Here is a 19,071-nt window from a genome sequence, read left to right as displayed (position 1 = left end):
TGGTATCAATATTCATTTCAGCAGACATGTCTGTCCAACATGGTGGCATCATTTGATGCTTTTTGACATCAGGGTTGATTCACATAGGATTAATAGTATAAAGTGAGGTTAAAACTATTAGTGACATAACATACAACTATTAGTTCACTCACTACTGATTTGTCATTTATTCAGTCAGTTATTACACTGAGAAATGTAAAATGTTTAACGTTTTGTTATTTTTACATGTGATGTTTTTTTATGTTTTTTAATGAACCTTGAACCTCAAACCTTGAAGCTTTTTAGCTGTTGGTCAAAGTAAGAGTACTTTCAAATAGGGCTGCGCTAAATTATTATTTTGATTATCAATTAAGCTGTTGTCTCTTTTGACCAAATAATTGATGAAGTACTTGTTTCAGCTCTAATTTGAAAATGCTTTGGGATGTAGTTGAGATGGGCATTTGTGCACTAAATCATTCACTGGATTTCAAAAAAGAAAAGAAACTGATGAAATGGATAAAAACAATCCATTGTTGCAGCCATAAATTGGGTTTAAGAACATATTCCACTGAACACAGAGATCATCTGATAATATTAGTCTCATGTATCGAAATCAATAATTCCGGGACTCAAGCAGTATTAAGATATTTTCTACTAAACCTTCAGATTAATTTCTCATAAGAAGCAAAGTTCTCACATTTCAAATGCTGTCTAAACAGAGACAGCTGTATAAGAAATTACCCTGAATATAATTTGAGCTGCAACTAGCAATTATTTTTACTATCAATTTATCTCTCTATTATTTTTACAAATCATATTTGATTGTTTAATCATAAACATTTAAGCATGGAATGATAAAATTTAATGTCATGATTATCCTGGCCATAATAGTCGCATCACAATATTTTCTGATAATCATCAAAATATTTTAAAATGGCATGAAAACAAACTGGAATCACTTGACCTCAGTTAAGAAAAAAATATTTTTATTGCATTGCAGAAAGGACACGTATCGTTTTTTCTATTAATCTATTAATTTTTTTTAATGAAAAATAATCTTAAATAATGTATTCATAAAACACAAGGTTAAGGTTTTTTATGTAGGAGATCAAATGGGAAAGCTGAGCATTCAGCCATGGTGATGGTGAATTTTAGCGAGCTAGACAGCTTTTTCGAGGCACTCGTGAGGATATACCGATAAAGGAAATTCACAATGATCAATTTATCCTATCCTGACTGTTGTTATGGTGATCTGGGATTACATCTTACATCCTTCCTTCCGTTGTTGTATTACATCTTTTTCTCCACAGCTAAAGGTGATGGCTTCAAATGTTTTTACTTGTCAGACAGACTGTCCACAACCCAGAGATATGACTGCTGAATAATTTTTAATTTATCAACAATTTATTGTTATTTATTATTAAATAATTGATTGTAAAAACTGTTGATAGTTAAATTTCATTTGATTAGCTAGTTCATTAATTAAGTTATCTTTTAAGCCCTAAATAAATTAAAGGTATCTCCCAAATAGTATATGGCATGAAACAAAGACAAAGGTGAATTTAGGTGGACCTAGTCGTTTATAAGACTAGCATACCCAGGAAACTGTCAAAACCAGACCTATGTGACTTCATTTGTTGAAAGCAGTGTGAATTAAAGGCATCCTTCGAGGGACTAATGAAAAGGCTGCTGATGGAGAGATTTGTCTGAGGAGTATTATTTTGTGTGTGTGTGTGTGTTTGTTTTTTTGTTAAGAGCTGGGGTGTGTAGTGATGGCTGCCTGCTGTAACAGAATCTCTCAGTTGCTCAATCAGATTAGGCTGTAGATCCATCTCTTCCGGCCCTCCAGTAAATACATCTTCCTCAAGCCTGTCGCCGCTCTCCGCCAGCCCGCTCCACGTTATCTAATGGCAGAAATGGCATTTCATTAGCCTCTTATCCCACCGAGGCCCAAATGCATACTCAATAGCATTACACGTAATTTCTCATAAGGACACATTATTGATCCCGGGCCCCTACCTGAGCTCAAGGAAAAGGGCTGTCAGCACTCCAGGGCCCTCCTCGTCCAGGGCAATGAAGAATTAAAGCCAAATTAAATTTGACAGCTATAAATGCCATGGCAATCTATATGCAAAGTTTGAAAAAAAAACTTTTATTAATAGTTCCGGTGTCCCCTCCCCCACCCTCCCTGGTCACACAGGTTAGTCACAAGAGAGCTGGCTTTTATTTTTTACATTTTTTTTTGTGGCTCGCCCCACATTCTCTTCAACTTCTGTCTTTTCCTCTCCCTCCATCTTTCTCAAGCGTCCTTATTCTCTACACTCTTTCTCTCTGCCATCTTCCTCCTGCTAATATCCCCTTGCTACTTGAATATTTTCCCACATCCCTGACAGATTCTCTTTGATGTATAAATAATCAAGCTAAATTATGTGCAGCGACGAGGCTCCATGCTCTGCCGTTCTTATTATACAAAGTAATTTCTACCTAAGAGGGTCAGATTTCCTGACAAATCCCTAATTACCGCATTGCAATAGAAGTGGAATCTATTTGTGCATAAATCAACCGCCGTCCCCCAAGTGGTGAGTGCCTAATATCATGCAGCACTCAATTCGTCCCCACTCACTGAACTCTATAATTAGATAATACTTTTGATGATGGTACATTTGAAATCTTAATCTATTTAATGTATAATGACAGGCACTCCCTCTCCCCTGTGTAAAAACATCATTATGTTTGATGAGCTTTATGCTCCTTTGTACCAGCGTAAATTTCTGTCCAAATACACACAGAAATGATCGATATATCACTTCTCAACAAACTAGTTTCCTGTGCAGAGCCTGCAGCTGCAGGTAAATGTGAAAGGTCATTTAATATGGTGAAGGCCTAATTTTGATCCTCTGTAATAGCTTTCTCTGTGTAATTATGCTGCTCTAAAAGCCCTTTTTGTTTGGGCTCGGACATCTCCCTTTGGTTTGTTTGACAAGTACAATCTGAGGCTGATTTTAGCAATGTGGATGAGAGAGTTGATAATTACTGTTGACTCAAAGGGAGATGACCCTGCCACTCTGTGGAGTCCATAATAGATCAGAGACTAGATCTCTATTTAGCTTCCTACAGAACAGAATACAGTTTTGCTGTAAATGTGACCTGATTGCTACAGATCCAGTTACTCTGCTCAACTTTTCTGTTTGCTTTACTGTCAGATTTCAGTCAGACTGTTAAGGGTGATGAATGCCTGTGAGGAGCAGCGGCAGCAGGTTTTGTTGTATGATGAGCTGACAGAGAAGAGGTTTTTGCTTGATTTGGCCTGCCCTCTACTGTTTTTGTAATGCTACTGCAGTTCCAGCCCTGCCGTAGACAGGTGCCTGATGACTTAAAGATGGTGAGGCCACTAAAACAAAACCAAAAGCTGAAAAATCTACAGCTTTTAGGCTTCCTGTGCCTCTTGGAAAATCTGTTTCCAACTATCAAAAGAGGCACAAGCGCCACAACTTTTTCCTCCAGTTTAATTGCAATACTTTGCAGTTGAAAAATCTTTGTCTTTGTGAAATTACTAAATGTTTCTGAAGAATAGACATAACTTTCTCCACGCATTTTGGAAATATTTGTTACTTCCTTCTTTGAACTGTGTATTTATAAATAAAGCTGAAAGTGCTGACTAGTTTTTAAAAACATTGCAGAGTGGAAAATCCATGTGCAGATCTAGAAAACTGCCTTGCCTAATCTCAAGTGCGATTGTGAATGGTGCCATTTTGCAGGCGGCTCTTCTCTTCGTTGTCAGAGTTGCCATCACGAATAAACTCAACCTGTGGCAAACACTAAATACTTTTTTTAGTGCTCCCCTGATAATGACTGTTGAAGGCTGTCGCAACTGTGCAAAGTTCAGATCCGACTAATAAAGGCTTGAGTAAAACTGATGTTTTAATAATGTGGTGTAATGTGTTAGCATAGACTTGCAGAATTGTTATTGTTTTAAGATTCTTCTGTTAGAAGAAAACAGAGATCAACTTGAGTCAATTTTATTTATTAATTTAGGCCAAATTCACAATCACATTGCCTCAGTGGCCTTTACAATCTGTATAGTGAACGGGGGGGGGGTTAAAATGCACTAGAATACAGGAAATGGCATCTACTTAATTGAAAATGTTCTGGGGGAGGACCCCCAGAACATCTAGGGTTTTATTTCCTTCATACATCCATGTCTCTGTGTGTTCTTCAAAGTCCAACGTTGAATCTACACAGTTCTCGTGGATGCTGATCCTAACTACAAACTAACTTGAGTAGTCTGTTTAGTTAAGGCTATATAATGTGCCATTTGTATAACATATAAACATGTCTAAAGTGCCCTTGAGAACACGCGGAACTAGTGTGCCCTCTTCAGTGGTGAGAACGCGCTGTATGTGCCCTTTTTTTTCTTTTCGCCCCTGCCCTTCAAAAAGTCTGTGCACGCCACTGGGTACCTCGCACCCATCTTGACACCTCATACACTGTACACAGCCATACTGCAACCAAATATCCTAAGAACTGTCCTGCACCCCCTCTTTCTCCAGTTAACCTTCCCCAAAGCCAAACTGCTGCTCTTGTCCAGCAACCAGGAGGATCTCAATGACTGGTACCAAAGCCTGAGCTCAGCTATCAGGTATGTACCTTCTACACACACACACACACACGCACGCACGCACGCACACACACAGACACACACACATAAGTACATGGCTCTTTATCCGTGCTTGTGAGCACCTTCATTACCCAACCAGTACCCTAGACAGAACCTTACTACCAATGCTTAGGGCTAACAGCCATTTGAAAGTCTGTCCAAAACAGGGGTCTCAAACTCAAATTAGCTTGAGGCCACTACTGGTATTGTCATCTCGAAGGAGGGCCACTTCAGCGTTCAACTACTTCAAGGAAGCACAATATTTCTGAACATTAAATTTATATTTCCATCATTAACATAATAATACAAAAATGCAAACAGAAGTTTGTATACATTTTTATATGATTAGTTTTTAACTGCTAGTGCATATCTTGTTTTCCTACTCTTAAATAACTTATTGAAACCTTGCACTGAATGAACAAATGAAATACATTTGAAATACAAAACTACTTGCCAGACACCTGGCAGCAGAGATGGATACTTGAGTTTGCGACTTGGACTCGAGCCACACTTAAGTTGCACACTGAGTGACTTGAGACTTGACTGGGACTCAATTTGGGACTCAACAATCTTTATTTTTTATTTTTGGCGCATCAACATTAAGAAATATCTGACAAGCTGAACGTCGTTCCCTCATGCGTAACCTTACGCATCTGGACTTGCACTATATTTCAGATACTTTGGCAGCAATAGTGTTTTGCATTTAGCTACTGTAGCTGTGTATTTATATTGCAAAGCAAAATACATTACCTTATTCATTTTTAAGGAAAGCTTTCATTGTGTGTGTTTTTTTCCTATTGCATTGCAATAGTCTGTTTAAAGTGATCATATACCAAACAACTAATCAGTGATGATAATACTCTATGCTAACAGATAAAGGAGTGATGATATTACAGTACATGCTTTGAATTCCTTAGATATAACTATGCAGTGTTCTAAGCAGATCGGATGGCATGCAGTGGATGATAGAACGCTCATTACAACCATAAGAGACTTGACTTGGACTTCTGACCAAAGACTTGAGACTTGACTTGGACTTGTAATAAATGACTTGTGAGCATCTCTGCCTGGCAGCACCACTTAAATTACAAACTGCTAGAGGTGTCTACTCTGTGCAGCAGCAGGACAGCAGGTCAACACGGAGTAACAGGATACTGATTCTTGAGACTTCGGCAAAAACATGTCCCACAAATAAAAATGCTAATTCCATTGAAAATTACAGATCATCTGTTGGTCTTAACATCGTTACATATTTGTGTTTATAATTGTATAATTTGTATGATTATGTCAGCCCAGCACCCACAAAACCAGTTGTCCCAAAACAAGAGAATAACATTTCAGTTTGATAAAAACTGTGTAAAAAATCACGTAAAATGTATAATACATATTCCAGATGAAAGAGTAAAATGTAAAACACCTTTAGCAGTGAACTTCCAACAATATTTATTCTTATTTTGTGGTAAGTCAAAATGTGTCTCTAGTCATTGTCAGATATTTATGAAAAAGCAATACAATCAGACACCCATGTAGTCAGCTATATTCCCGAGGACCTCCTTTCCTCGTTGTTTGCTATAAGTTTTTTATTTGCTCTATAATTTTTTACATATTTATTGATGTGTCTACTGTCACAACCATGACATGTCAGCACTGTCTCTTTTGTAAGGAAAGGACTATCTTAAATTATTACATAAATGTATGCATTTAAAAAAGAAGCCAGAGGAAGCAAGCAACAGACAGAAAACAAGATGGCTCCTGTATACAACTCATGAGTTTCTTCATTAAAAAAATGTGTTTTTGTCACCACTGTCAGATGTAAACTCTGTCAGATTTGTTGCCTGACTGTGGTGACACTTAGTTTGACGGTGTTCACAAAAACATCCAAATCATCCCTAAATGGAGCCTTGAGTATAATTTAGGGTTACAATAAACAGTAATATGGCTTTTAATGTTTAACTTTAACCTCTTTATTTATAATATACATGATTTCTCCTTTATTTCCTGCACAAACAGGCCTATGTATCCTATAGTTGCACCATTTCACAACCACTTTATAAAATTTCACCAAACGTTTACCAAATTAAACATAATTAGCTTCATAGTCACTACTTGAATGGTAATTCCATTAAATTTTGACCTTTCATTTGTTACTTGAGGCAGTTATGGTGAGACAGCAGCTATCTGTAGAAGGATGATGTAAAAGAAGAAGAGAATACCAAAACATGCAAGATGCCCAAAATGTCAAAAGATCAAAGCTTTGAAAAATAAACTTCTGGGGATAATAAAAGACATAAACAAACTGAAAAGCATTGGCATAAAGAGCAAACTAGAAATAAAACTAAAACACATCAGCAGCAAACCCGTCAACATGTTAATGTTCCAACCCATCAGTACTCGGTAGGCAGTGCAACAATGTTACATGAATACTCAGTAGTCAATGCAACAATATTACATGAGTACTCGGTAGTCAATGTAACAATATTACATGAGTACTCGGTAGTCAATGCAACAATATTACTGGAGTACTCGGTAGTCAATGCAACAATATTACACGAGTACTCGGTAGTCAGTGCAACAATATTACATGAGTACTCGGTAGTCAGTGCAACAATATTACATGAGTACTCTGTAGTCAATGCAACAATATTACATGAGTACAATATTACATGAGTACTCGGTAGTCAGTGCAACAATATTACATGAGTACTCAGTAGTCAATGCAACAATATTACATGAGTACTCGGTAGTCAATGCAACAATATTACATGAGTACTCGATAGTCATTGCAACAATATTACATAAGTACTCGGTAGTCATTGCAACAATATTACATGAGTACTCGGTAGTCAATGCAACAATATTACATGAGTACTTGGTAGTCAATGCAACAATATTACATGAGTACTCAGTAGTCATGGGTCAAACCACGTCCATGCTCTTCCGCAACTCTCATTCAAAAATGTAATCGAAGTAAAATAAAGTAAATGAAAATACAAAATTCTTATTTTTAATGCTAAAAATAAGAATTTATGCTAATTGCACCAAAATATTGCATGATATAATATATATATATAATATTGCTAAGACTTCACTCTATCAACCTATAACTTTAGATTTCTTGATTTTTAAACTTTTTTCTTTTCAAAATTTAAACCTGTTTATCCAAATTCTCAAGAATCAGTGAGGAGTCACATTTAACTTTTAGCATGGAGAGAAATAGGAGAGCTGACTGACAAGACAATGGCGAAGGATTTCTTGTCAAAGCAAAAGCATCCGTTTGGCAATGTGTCCGATGTAAACTCAGTCATAATAGCCTAATAGGATAATGTTAATGAGGAAAAAGGAGTTGTTACCTCACTGAGAAGTTGGAGGTGTGCAGTCTGTTGCCTGAAGCTCTTCATCAAACAACCTCTTCTTGTTCAATACTCCCACAGACTGAATAAAACTACTCCCAGACATATTTGAAATGGATCTTCAACGTACAAATGTTTTGCTCTGTCTACACATTTTTGACGAACGACCACAATGCTAACTAAACACATTGCATTTCCCTTGACTAGTCTACTTAAAAAAAAAGTCAACTCATGTTTTTTTTTTAATAGAATTGTTTTTTTTATATCAATTGCATATGGAGGTGTACGTTAAATTGGTGTGAAACAACTAAATGAGGACATGCCAAAATGTCCTCACTTCCCAAAAATATCCTCACTCCCCAGGGTAGCATTCAAATTTGTCCACACAAAGATCAACATAGAAGTAAAAGTACACACACTCTAACACAAACACACACATGGACACACATATATATACACACACTCAGTGTATCTGTGAGTCTGCAAGAACTCATTGAAATTAATTGGTGCTATTTTGGTTTAAAACCTTAATTAATATAACATTGCACAATGCACAACTTCTACACACAATGGACTGGTTTTACTTTCAGGTGTCATAAAACACTTGGCAGGTCCTCACCTGAGAAGAGTTGATACCTATCTAGTATCTTACAATACATTTGTGATCTTCCCCTTCAGTGCCCCCCTTAAGTTTTATAGAGGATATAAATTGTTTTCACACTATATGACAATGCATGATGGGTCACTGCAATGCTTTGCAGTCTGTATTAGTGTTTATGTGTATAATTTATTCTTTTTGTCCTGTACTTTATCTAGTTTGTTCCCTCCTTAGGTCTGATTCTGAGTAAAGTATTCAGACCCAAGTTGCAATATATTGTCACTTTACTTCTGTTTTTATTTAGGCATTTGAAATCCTCAATGCTGAAACAGCTGGACACTAGATTTTGCCAAATGTACAGGCTGAAATGGTGCGTTTGTTGGGTACTATTTTCAGCGACAGATCAATCCACATTTGGTGCTCTAGTGAGTTCAGTGTAACAGCATGGCTCATTGATGTATTTTCAATAGTTTGGGACAAATTAAAGCTCTATGGCACAGAGGTAGAAGATTTATCAGGCTTTGGATACACAATACTTAGTTAGTAGAATCAAGTCATTTTTGGTTTCAGTCTTTATATGTTTTTGTTGACAAGAAGAAAAAATACAGAACATCATCAGCCTCATCCTTCAAAATGTATTTCTGTGGGCTTGAGCTACATTAGTGCTGACTGATGATTGCTTCAGAAGTCAATTGATTCATCATTTATGATTTTCAAATAATGTGTGACTCATGTCATTTGAGTGTGTAACTTCATTGTATTTTTGAATATTTGGATAATGGATATGTTGTCCTCCAGTTTCTCATTGTCCAATGAAAAGCATCTAGCTCAGATCTTCACCTGTATTCAATAAAATAATCAATTTAATAAAAAATAATCAATTCTGGAATCTGTATCCAGTGTGTAGGTAGAGAATTACTCTTAGTAAAACTGATACTGTAGCTCAGGCCTGTTTGTCTCTCAGACAGCCTTTTAGCATTGATCAACCAGACCTTAGTAACTCAGACCACCTGGCCCTGGCTCCCCAGAGGAGGTCCAGCTCAGCGCAGCTATGTGGAGGGGCCAGCTATGCTGAGGGCCCCAACCCCGGCGTGCCCAGCTAGGCTAATTAGTTTATCACTTTGTCAGAGAGGAGAGAGGGGAGGCTGTCAAAGAGCTCAGACCACCCAGCAGATAGAGGCTGAGCCTTCAGGCTGACGGCTCTAAACTCCAGGGAGTGTAATTAGCTGTGGTGGAGGACCGAGGAGAGGACAGACTGAGAGGACCAGGGGTCAGCAGTGCTCACACCACTGGGAAGGAGTGCATGGTTTAGGGGTGTGTGTCGGTGTGTGTGTCTACACACACTTAAATTATTGATTTAGCAAAGACTACACACTGCCTGGGCTGACATATCTGAATCTATCAGATGTTGCTCTCAGTGATTATTAAAAATGTATTGTTTTCTGTGGTTTAGTCACGTCATATTGGTGTCAATGCTTTCATTGTTTTGGATGGCAAAATACCCACTTTTCTCACACATACAACCAGTGAACGCAGAGACGGGAGTAAAAACTAGTTGTTACACTTATGATCATGATTGTAGTTTTTTTTCTGTGCAGAGTATGTCCGTTTGTATAAAAAAATGTCACACACACACACACACACACACACCAAAAAAACCCTCCTAGCCAAGGGACTTAATTAGTGTGTAGATCAATGCTTGGTGACAGTGAGGTTGGCTGAGGCCTGACCACCAGGGACATAGTGAAGGCTAAAGACAGTTTAACTCTTGCTTACCTTTTCATCTGCAGAGCTCTGACCCAGTCCACATTCTTAAGCTGAGCTTATAAGAGGCATTTCTAGTTCTTATATAGTGTGTAGGGCTGGACATTATTTCCAACTCTCAGTGTATGTGTATTGTGATATGAAGTCATGTTATTGTTTAGCAAAACTTTGTGGTCCCACTCAGAGACACTTTACATTAGTGCAAAATACAACACCATAAGAGTCTATGTAAACTGTTTGTGCCAGCATGTGTCTGTGGTTAGGGAGTCCAAGACAATGTTCTGTCACAGATGACAACAGAAATAACCTGAATCTTGAACTTTACACAACTATAAATATTCCACAATCAGTTCAGTATCTGGGGGGTTTGCCCCTTTGTGGCCATGATCTTCATTTTAAACTAGAGGAAGAATGTATTTTTGACTTGGAGGCTGAAGACATGATCACTTGAACTTGTAAATGTGGGTGGACAAAAACATCACAACTCCCTTTCAGAAGTCCAATATGACACCAAGGCTAACTGTGGCATTAAATATGACCACAGTCTCAATACAAACATTATAAGCTTTATAAATTGAGGTCATTAAATTGTACAAATGAACCTAATTATTTTCTCACCAAGTGTGTGTTGTCTTTATAGGAAGCTGCAGTCTAAGATGGTAGTCCATGAAAGAGATGAGTTGTGCCGGAAGCCCCTCCACTCAGCTGCCGACAGCCACAACGCACCAAGCAGCAGCAGCGGCAGCGACCCCAGCAGGAAGAGAAACATGGTTAGTTACACACACACACACACATACACACCAGCTGTGTCCCAATTCAGGGGCTGCATCCTTCGAAGGACGCAGCCTTTGCGAAAGCCACGTCAACCGTTGTTAAATGGGACGGTCTAGCCTTAGTATTTCCTGGTTGTGTCACCAGATGTTCCCGCCCTTACCCGTACGTCACGATTTCTGCCGCCCAGGCCTGCGAAAGTGAAAATATGAGTAGAGAGTTTGACTGAAAAAAGTTGGAGGTTTTAAGGTCCCTTGAAGTTTAACATATCTGGCGTTGGATGTTCAAATGAGTAAAAACCGAGTATAAACCCAATTCCTACATTTAAATGTCAGATCTGCACCACTTGATGTCGCCATTTTCTTTCTTTCTTTCTTTGTTTTTGGGAATGAGCAGTGGCGTGCAAAGGATCTTGGGATATGGGAGGCTGTGAAGGATAGTAGCGGTGCGTCCTCCAAAAAGAGGGAAAAGAAGGCTGCATTTGTGGGGTGCATTTGAAGGAGCCTTCGAATTGGGACAGCCTTCGCGCTGCGTTGTGACGTAATTGGCCTTCAAATGCGTCCTTCAAAGGATGCAGCCCCTGAATTGGGACACAGCTAGTGATACTTTCAAATGGCCAAACATGCAGACACTTTAGTTCTACCTTTCATTTACACTTACACCACATTCAGGTAAATATGGTAATACAGTAATCCATGCAGTTCCTTGACGTAATATATCAGATAGTCAAATATGAGGTACTGAATTTTGAATGTTTTTTTTTAACATAATTCAGTGCCTGTTGGCAAAAATATTTGTCCATAATGTGCAACCCTAATGAAGTACTGACTGAAATTGATGAACAATTTTTTGAAATTGAAAAACAGTTCATCAACTTCTTTATGCTTGCAGTGGATCAAATGACTGTGTGACCTTTTTAGGCTCTTTCAGCTCATTGTTTTGGTTTTCCAGCACTTAGCAGCCAGACAATTTTCTTAGGCGAACAAATCAGAGCTTAAAGAGGAGTGACCATTTCCCTTACATTCATCAGGTAGAAACAAATATGACTCCAAACGAAATGGTAATGTTGCTCTTTGTCTGCTTGATGTGCCCTTCCCACTGGTTTAAGGTGGGCAGTGTTGGAAAAAAGGTGTCATGTATAACCATGCAGCAGTTAGCATTTAGCAACATTTCAGTCATGAAAGTTGTGGGTTTTTTTCTTTTGTGTTGCCAGTCCACTGTCAAACAAATATACTTAAATGACTCCCACCCAGCTCTGATGCAGCAGATTAACTTTTGGGTTTTAAACTCTTAATGAATAATTCTGAATATTAATGTATGGGGCTTTTTTCTTCTCTTTATTAAAGAGTGTGGTATTTCAACTTGAGAGCATGAAATATGGATTTTACGTTCAGATTTTTGTAATTCTTTCCTTCAAAACCCTGCCCTGGTGCTCAAAAAGCCCCTTCTTGTGCTCAGATTTGCTCTGCTTCCGCTCACTCTGTATGCTTGCACTCTGTATGCTTGCACTCAGATATATTGTTGCTTGCACAGATTTCCTGTGCTCAACTTTAGTTTTTCACACCACACTCAGGCTGCCTATGTGTGCTCATGAAACGTTTGCTCTCAGAGGATCTGAACGTGAAATCAATCAGTCAGGCTCTAAAATGGGAAAGAGCCCCATATTTCCTTCACTTTCATTTTGATGGTTGCTTATTCAGTCCTATTTATATATAACGATGTAATCTGCCCCTTTGTTCAGGTGAGCACTGAGACCAGTGAGCATGGTCAGACCCCAGAAGAGTGGGAGGGCAGCGCCCCCAAGAGGATGAAGGAGTCTGAGAACCCGGACCAGAGGTGGGATCATTTTAGTTGGTTTATTGGTCTTGAAGGTGTGTCTATTAAGTGATGACGCACTTGTGTTGAGTAGTGGTCGACAGAGTGGCTGATTTTATACTCAGATCAAAACTTGGGAATTAAAAAAACAGGCCATGGGCCGAGTTTGATTTTGATATTTGATTTGTCCAATTTGTGTGCCCTGGAAGTAATTTATTATGGCTTTATTGACTCACACAGTAGGTCTGGCTCATAAACTGCCAAAGTTTATGAGCTGTAGCTTTGTGGGTAAATACACCGATCTCTTGGGCCCTTCTCCTGGTCTTCTCTGCTCCTCTCAGGGTCACTCATCCTCTGGAGTGAGAAGAGTTTTTCAGCACTTATTCCAAAGAAAATATTAATTTGTGTGACATAAATTAATGTAATTAAATGGGAATGTAAAAGCGATTAGAAAAGCATTAAAATACAGAAGAAACCTTTAAGTTGCTGTGATGCCCTCTTATGTGGTCTTGGCAGCGTAAGAGTAGCAGTCCTTATATCTGTGATTTATTGAGGTTGCGGTGCAGAACATGGGATGGGACTCCATTAGAGCAAAGTGTTTGTTTACAGCCTTTAATTCTCCACTTGCACAATGTAGGGTGACGTTTATCTGCTTTACAAACTGCGTATCCTTCCTCCTTTTGCTTCCTGTGCCAATTTGACAGTATAGGTATAGTTATCTCAGTGCTTTTTCATCTGTAACTTAGTTAAAATATTTCACTTTTCTTAGTTCACTTTTTATATATATTGTCAATAGTTTACCATTTGTTTTTATGGGTTAGGTGTTATAGAGTGTTTTTAACATTTTTGATCCTTAAGATGGATAAATAACTGTTGGCAACGGTAGCTAACCACACACATTAGGTCATATGGCTCTATTTTACACTGCCACAAATGAAAGTGACTGACGTAAACCATCTTGTGTAAGTGAGCTTCATTGCTGGATAAGGGATTTAAATCACAAGTCAGAAAGAAGGGTGACTGATTCTTCTCTTATGTGTATATGCAGAGCTTTTTAGGAAGCTAGCTAGGCTAGCTGACAGGCTAACATTATTTGTTAAAAAGCAATTAGCTATGATGATCAAAACCATTCAAACCATCTCCAGAGTGGGGCGCGCTTTGGCCCTACTCCGGAGATGGTTCATCCCCAGCACGGCACAGTTCAACTTGGCATGACCAAAAGTCCCAATGGAAAAGCCCCACTGGACTACCAGCAGGTTTTCATTACATAATAACAATAATAATAATAACTTTATTTATATAGCACCTTTCAAAAACAAAGTGCTTTACAATAAAACAGATAATATAATGAGTTAAAATTCAAACATAAGATAAAAACATGATAAAATAATTTAAATAGCTACAACAATTACCAACAATTAAGAAAAGGCCTTAAGGTAAAAGTGAGTCTTAAGAAGGGATTTAAAAGAGGATACTGAGTTTGCCTGCCTGAGATCTCCAGGCAGGGAGTTCCATTGCTGAGGGGCCCGAACAGCAAAGGCCCGGTCACCTTTAGTGACAAGTCGAGATTTTGGAACCATTAGGAGGGCCCTGCTGGAGGATCTCAGGCGGTGATTAGGCTCATAAGGAGTCAGCAGATCACAGATATAGGCAGGAGCCTGATCATTCAAGGCTTTAAAAACAAGCAGTAAAATCTTAAAATCAATTCTAAAACTCACAGGTAACCAGTGAAGGGCAGCAAGGATTGGTGTAATGTGGTCACATCTCTTAGTGCGTGTTAAATACCAAGCAGCAGCGTTTTGTATTAGCTACAGTCTTTGGATGTTTCGCTTGCTCATACCAGAATAAAGTGCGTTGCAGTAGTCCAGTCTGGAGGAGATAAAAGCATGGATGACCTTTTCTAAGTCTGCAGAGGACAGAAATGGCCTGATCTTAGTTAGCTGTCTCAGTTGGGCAAAGCACAGGACTGCACCACTTAAGTCACCTGAGTATCAAAAGATAACTCTGAATCAAAAATTACCCCAAGATTGCAGGTCTCTTTTCGAACATTGTTAGATAAGGCGCCCAGACTAGAGGAGAGATTGTCAATGCTACTAGTGGCCGAAGGGGGTAATTATAGCCGAAGGGGGTAATTATAACAATGTCTGATTTGGAGTCATTCAACTGTAGAAAATTTTCAGACATCCAATGTTTGATCTCAGCAAGGCAGGACATAATACAAGAAACATCAGTTTTACCAGGCTGTAGTGGGATATACAACTGTGTGTCATCTGCATAGCAATAGAAATCAATGTTGTGTCTACGCATGATTTGCCCCAGTGGTAGCAGTGAATAGGAGGGGACCCAAAATAGACCCCTGAGGGACCCCACAGAAGAGAGGAGCACAAGAAGAGTAGGCTTCTCCAAGCATTACAGAGAATGACCTGTTGGACAGATAGGAGATTAACCAATCCAGAGCCACATCCCTGATACCAACATAATACTTCAGACAGCTGATTAAGACATTATGGTCCACAGTGTCAAAAGCTGCGCTGAGGTCAAGGAGTATTAATATTAAGTACAGGCCTGTGTCGGCTGCAAGCAGTAAGTCATTGGCGACCTTGACCAGTGCAGTCTCAGTGCTGCACATAATGGGTCTCATTCATGAAACGTGAGCAGAACGAATTTGTGTGTAAACTGTTCGCAGACGGAAATTTACGTGCATCTCGCATTCATCAATATTTTAGTAGCTCCGATCTTTTCGTAGCTACTAACAAAATCTACACATGCTGCTGACCACGCATAGTGCTTGTGTAAATTTAAGAATGCACATAAATAATGCTTGTCACTATTGGAAATTACAATTGAAATTCATATTGCGCTCTGTTATGTACACAATACGCAGATGCCTTTGAAACACGTGATATAGCCTAAACATATGATAAAAATATAACACATTTAGTTAAAGTAGTTGGCAATTGGCAGGTTTAAGATCCAGATTAGGTTCATGATTGTGAATTATCTATGTAAATCGACTCAATAGATTACACGTTCTTTCTACATGTTGAATGATGATAATAAAAATATAGGCTCCAGTGGAGGCATGTCGCTGTCTCCGCCAGGTATAATTCCTGACAGAGAGGTCTCCCCAGTTATCCCCGCGATGCGCTCGTCTGCAGGTGATAGCTGCGACTGTGAGCCTCCTCCTCCTGTGGCTGATATATTTCTTTTGTGTGAGGTTATGCGTTTCTTTGCCTCCAGTTTCATGTCAAACCATTTACGCTTCACCTCGGACATGGTTCTTTGGACTACAGAGACAATATTGACGGCATCTGTCACCTCCCTCCAGGCCTTCGCTTTGCCTGTCCCTGTCACACCACTGCTAACAGATGAAAATAAAAAAAAATTTCTTAATTCCACTTCACCCAAAAGTATTTCTATCTCCTCTTCCGCAAAGTTCTTTTTTCTTTCTCTCCCTTTCTTCATTTGCGCCATGACTGACAGGTCGACTGGATGCATCTACACCTCCTTATATGGTGGTCATTGGCAATTCATGGGCGGGGATTTATGCTAATAGCTGATTACCGGGAGCGCGCTGTCACTTTACGATGGATTGGCATTCACGATCATACACACGTGTTTACGATCAGATCTGAGTTTCCCGCGGTGTTCATGAATCTGGAGTAGGTTTTTAGTAGCGTAGGCTTTTATGTGCAAATCTACGCACAAATTTACTAACGTTTCATGAATGAGACCCAATGTGTTTTGCTTACTGTTACTTCAGTTGGATGTTTGAGCTCCATTGTACAAAATGATGAATGTGCAGAGTTTGACACTAGAAGACTGTTTTCACATTCATCTGCTGAAGAAGGAAAATGTCTATGTGACCTGTTATATTACAACTAGTTTGGTTGCAGCTTAAACAAATGCTATGTGGAAACTGAGCCTTCAGCAGACACACTGAGTCATATTGTTTCCGGCAGTTAAACTTTTGAGATGAACAATATTTACATATTTATCGATAGTAGTTTTTTCATTGAAGGAACAGTAGTGGGTGACATTTTAAGAGTATTAAATTCAGTACTTGAACTTTTTGTTTGAAAACCATATCGAACACTAGTTATTATCAAAAGCTGTCTTACGACCTGCTTTGAGGGGATCTTTTAAGACTTTAAAGTCTGTCTAGCAGCAGCAGATAGTCACAACTTGGACATACTTCAGAGTGATGGCTGTCTAACAGTACTAAGGCATGTTTCTAATTCAATATGGTTTGAAATATTTTTTGTGTGTACAGATGTGCAGAAGCCTCCACCTCCAGCTGTGTCATCCTCTAATGGACTTCTTCAGACTTGACTCTGGATGATGGTGAATCTTGCAGGCTCTCTCTGAGATTGTCACTTCAGACTGAGTTCTATGTTCCGGTTTTGCCAAACATGACACACATGTGACTGTACACATGTGCTGTTAGCAAATTCTTTTCATTGTGCTTTTTTACATGTCAGCATGAATAGAGGTTTGAATTATTACTAACAGCAGCTTCTGCTTCTGCTCATCCTGTGCAATACAAACTATCTTGATCAGCTGCTTAAAAGACCAAATATATATTGTTGTGTGTTCAGCTATGAACAGTATGTTGCTGCTGCTGCTGCTGCTGCTGCTGCTGCTGCTGCTGCTCTCCAGCAAAAATGCATCTACTTCCAATGATCCACTTCCACTGCAATTCAAGTAACTCTTGCTTACAAGCTTACATGTGGAAGTCCTCTTCCTGGTCTGTATCTGTTTGCACCACTCCACCAGTCAGTCAGCATTTTATACTGCATTTATAAGTTTTTAGAAATTTAAGAGTTTAGAAAGGAAAAAAATAATAATTTTGGATAGGGCTTGGACTAGGTCCCATTATAAAAAAGTAAATGTCAGAGCGGGAGCAGTGTGACACTTTAATTTTTCATTTTCCAAGCATTCAATCACATAATAAGAGCATACGCACATCTGATTTTGCCCAGTCAGCTCTTTTAAAAAGGAGTTATCCTGCTCTTCCCCTGCCTTTGCTTTTCTTCTCTTTCTTAACAAGAAAACAAGCCGTCAAGTTACATTTATGCCATATGGAAATTTACTGTCTTACAAGGTTCAGTTTTTGGAAATGGCATTTCTTGCAACGTGTTAGCGATAATGAAACTACAAAATGGCCAATATTAAATAAACAAACATTATGAAACTATATAATATTAAATATTATGAAATGAATTATCATGTGAATAAAAAGAGTAAAATATGAAATACATAAACAATCTTATTTTTATTTTATTTTAGTTATATATCATAAAAATCTGTTTACAGAATTTATTTCCAAATGGCCTTTTTCAACTGTCTTTTTTTATTCAATTACAGTTAAATTCCCTGACATTAAATTTCTGAAATGGGTCAGTAAGAAAAATGCTAGAATATATTTGAAAAGGATCATTTTCATACAACAATATAAGTGGCTATAATTAACTGATGATTCAAATAAAACAAAACTTTTAGGTTAGACACTTTAAAAAAAATATTAGTTATTTCACAATTTATTGGTTCATCAAAATTTGTATCTATGTCATATATACATATGTATACATATCAATAATGCCAACATCAGCAACAATAATAATAATGATATTTGCGACAAAAGAAGATCAGAACTGAGAAAAGTGGATCAGTGCATCTCGTGTCTGCAGTACTTCACACAGCTTTACTGCCTCAAACAAACATGACAAACTGTTCACTTTTTACTTATTTTAAAATGTCTGATTTGATTGATTGTTACAGTTATTATTCATAGCTTTAACTTGTTACAAACACTGTGTTTTATGATTGACACTCTACATTTACATAGATTTTTGTGTAGTATCTGCGTCCAGGCAAGAAAACCTGGTAAACAGATATGAAGTTTTATATTCTGTCTTATGTGTTTTTATTTCATCATGTCCTTTATCCTTCATTATGCCCAGAGCAGTTCAAGCAAAAGCTTATTTTACTATTCTTACTATTCTGCATTTTTAGGCCTAAGTGTGTACTGTACATGTTATTTTAATATGTAATATTCTACAGCTTTTTTTCTATCTAAAGCTGGTTACAAATCATGGGATGACAAGATTAATGGAAACTTCACAATAAAACTCTAG

General features: G+C 38.2%; 1 protein-coding gene across 1 annotated transcript in view; it reads left to right on the top strand.

The window, feature by feature from the left end:
• arhgef39 (Rho guanine nucleotide exchange factor (GEF) 39) overlaps positions 1–18,475 on the top strand; it is a 131,018-nt gene extending 112,543 nt beyond the window's left edge. Inside the window, exons 9-12 of the mRNA XM_073481211.1 lie at positions 4,530–4,618; positions 10,989–11,118; positions 12,861–12,955; positions 17,208–18,475. Coding sequence (XP_073337312.1) covers positions 4,530–4,618; positions 10,989–11,118; positions 12,861–12,955; positions 17,208–17,247 — 354 coding nt within the window. The 3' untranslated portion in view covers positions 17,248–18,475. The remainder of the gene's footprint in view (positions 1–4,529; positions 4,619–10,988; positions 11,119–12,860; positions 12,956–17,207) is intronic.
• The last annotated feature ends 596 nt before the right edge of the window (positions 18,476–19,071 follow it).

This window comes from Pagrus major, chromosome 14 (assembly GCF_040436345.1).
Source record: "Pagrus major chromosome 14, Pma_NU_1.0".
NCBI lineage: Eukaryota > Metazoa > Chordata > Actinopteri > Spariformes > Sparidae > Pagrus > Pagrus major.
Note: the sequence above shows the minus strand (reverse complement) of the source record. Positions and strands in the feature narration are given on the sequence as shown.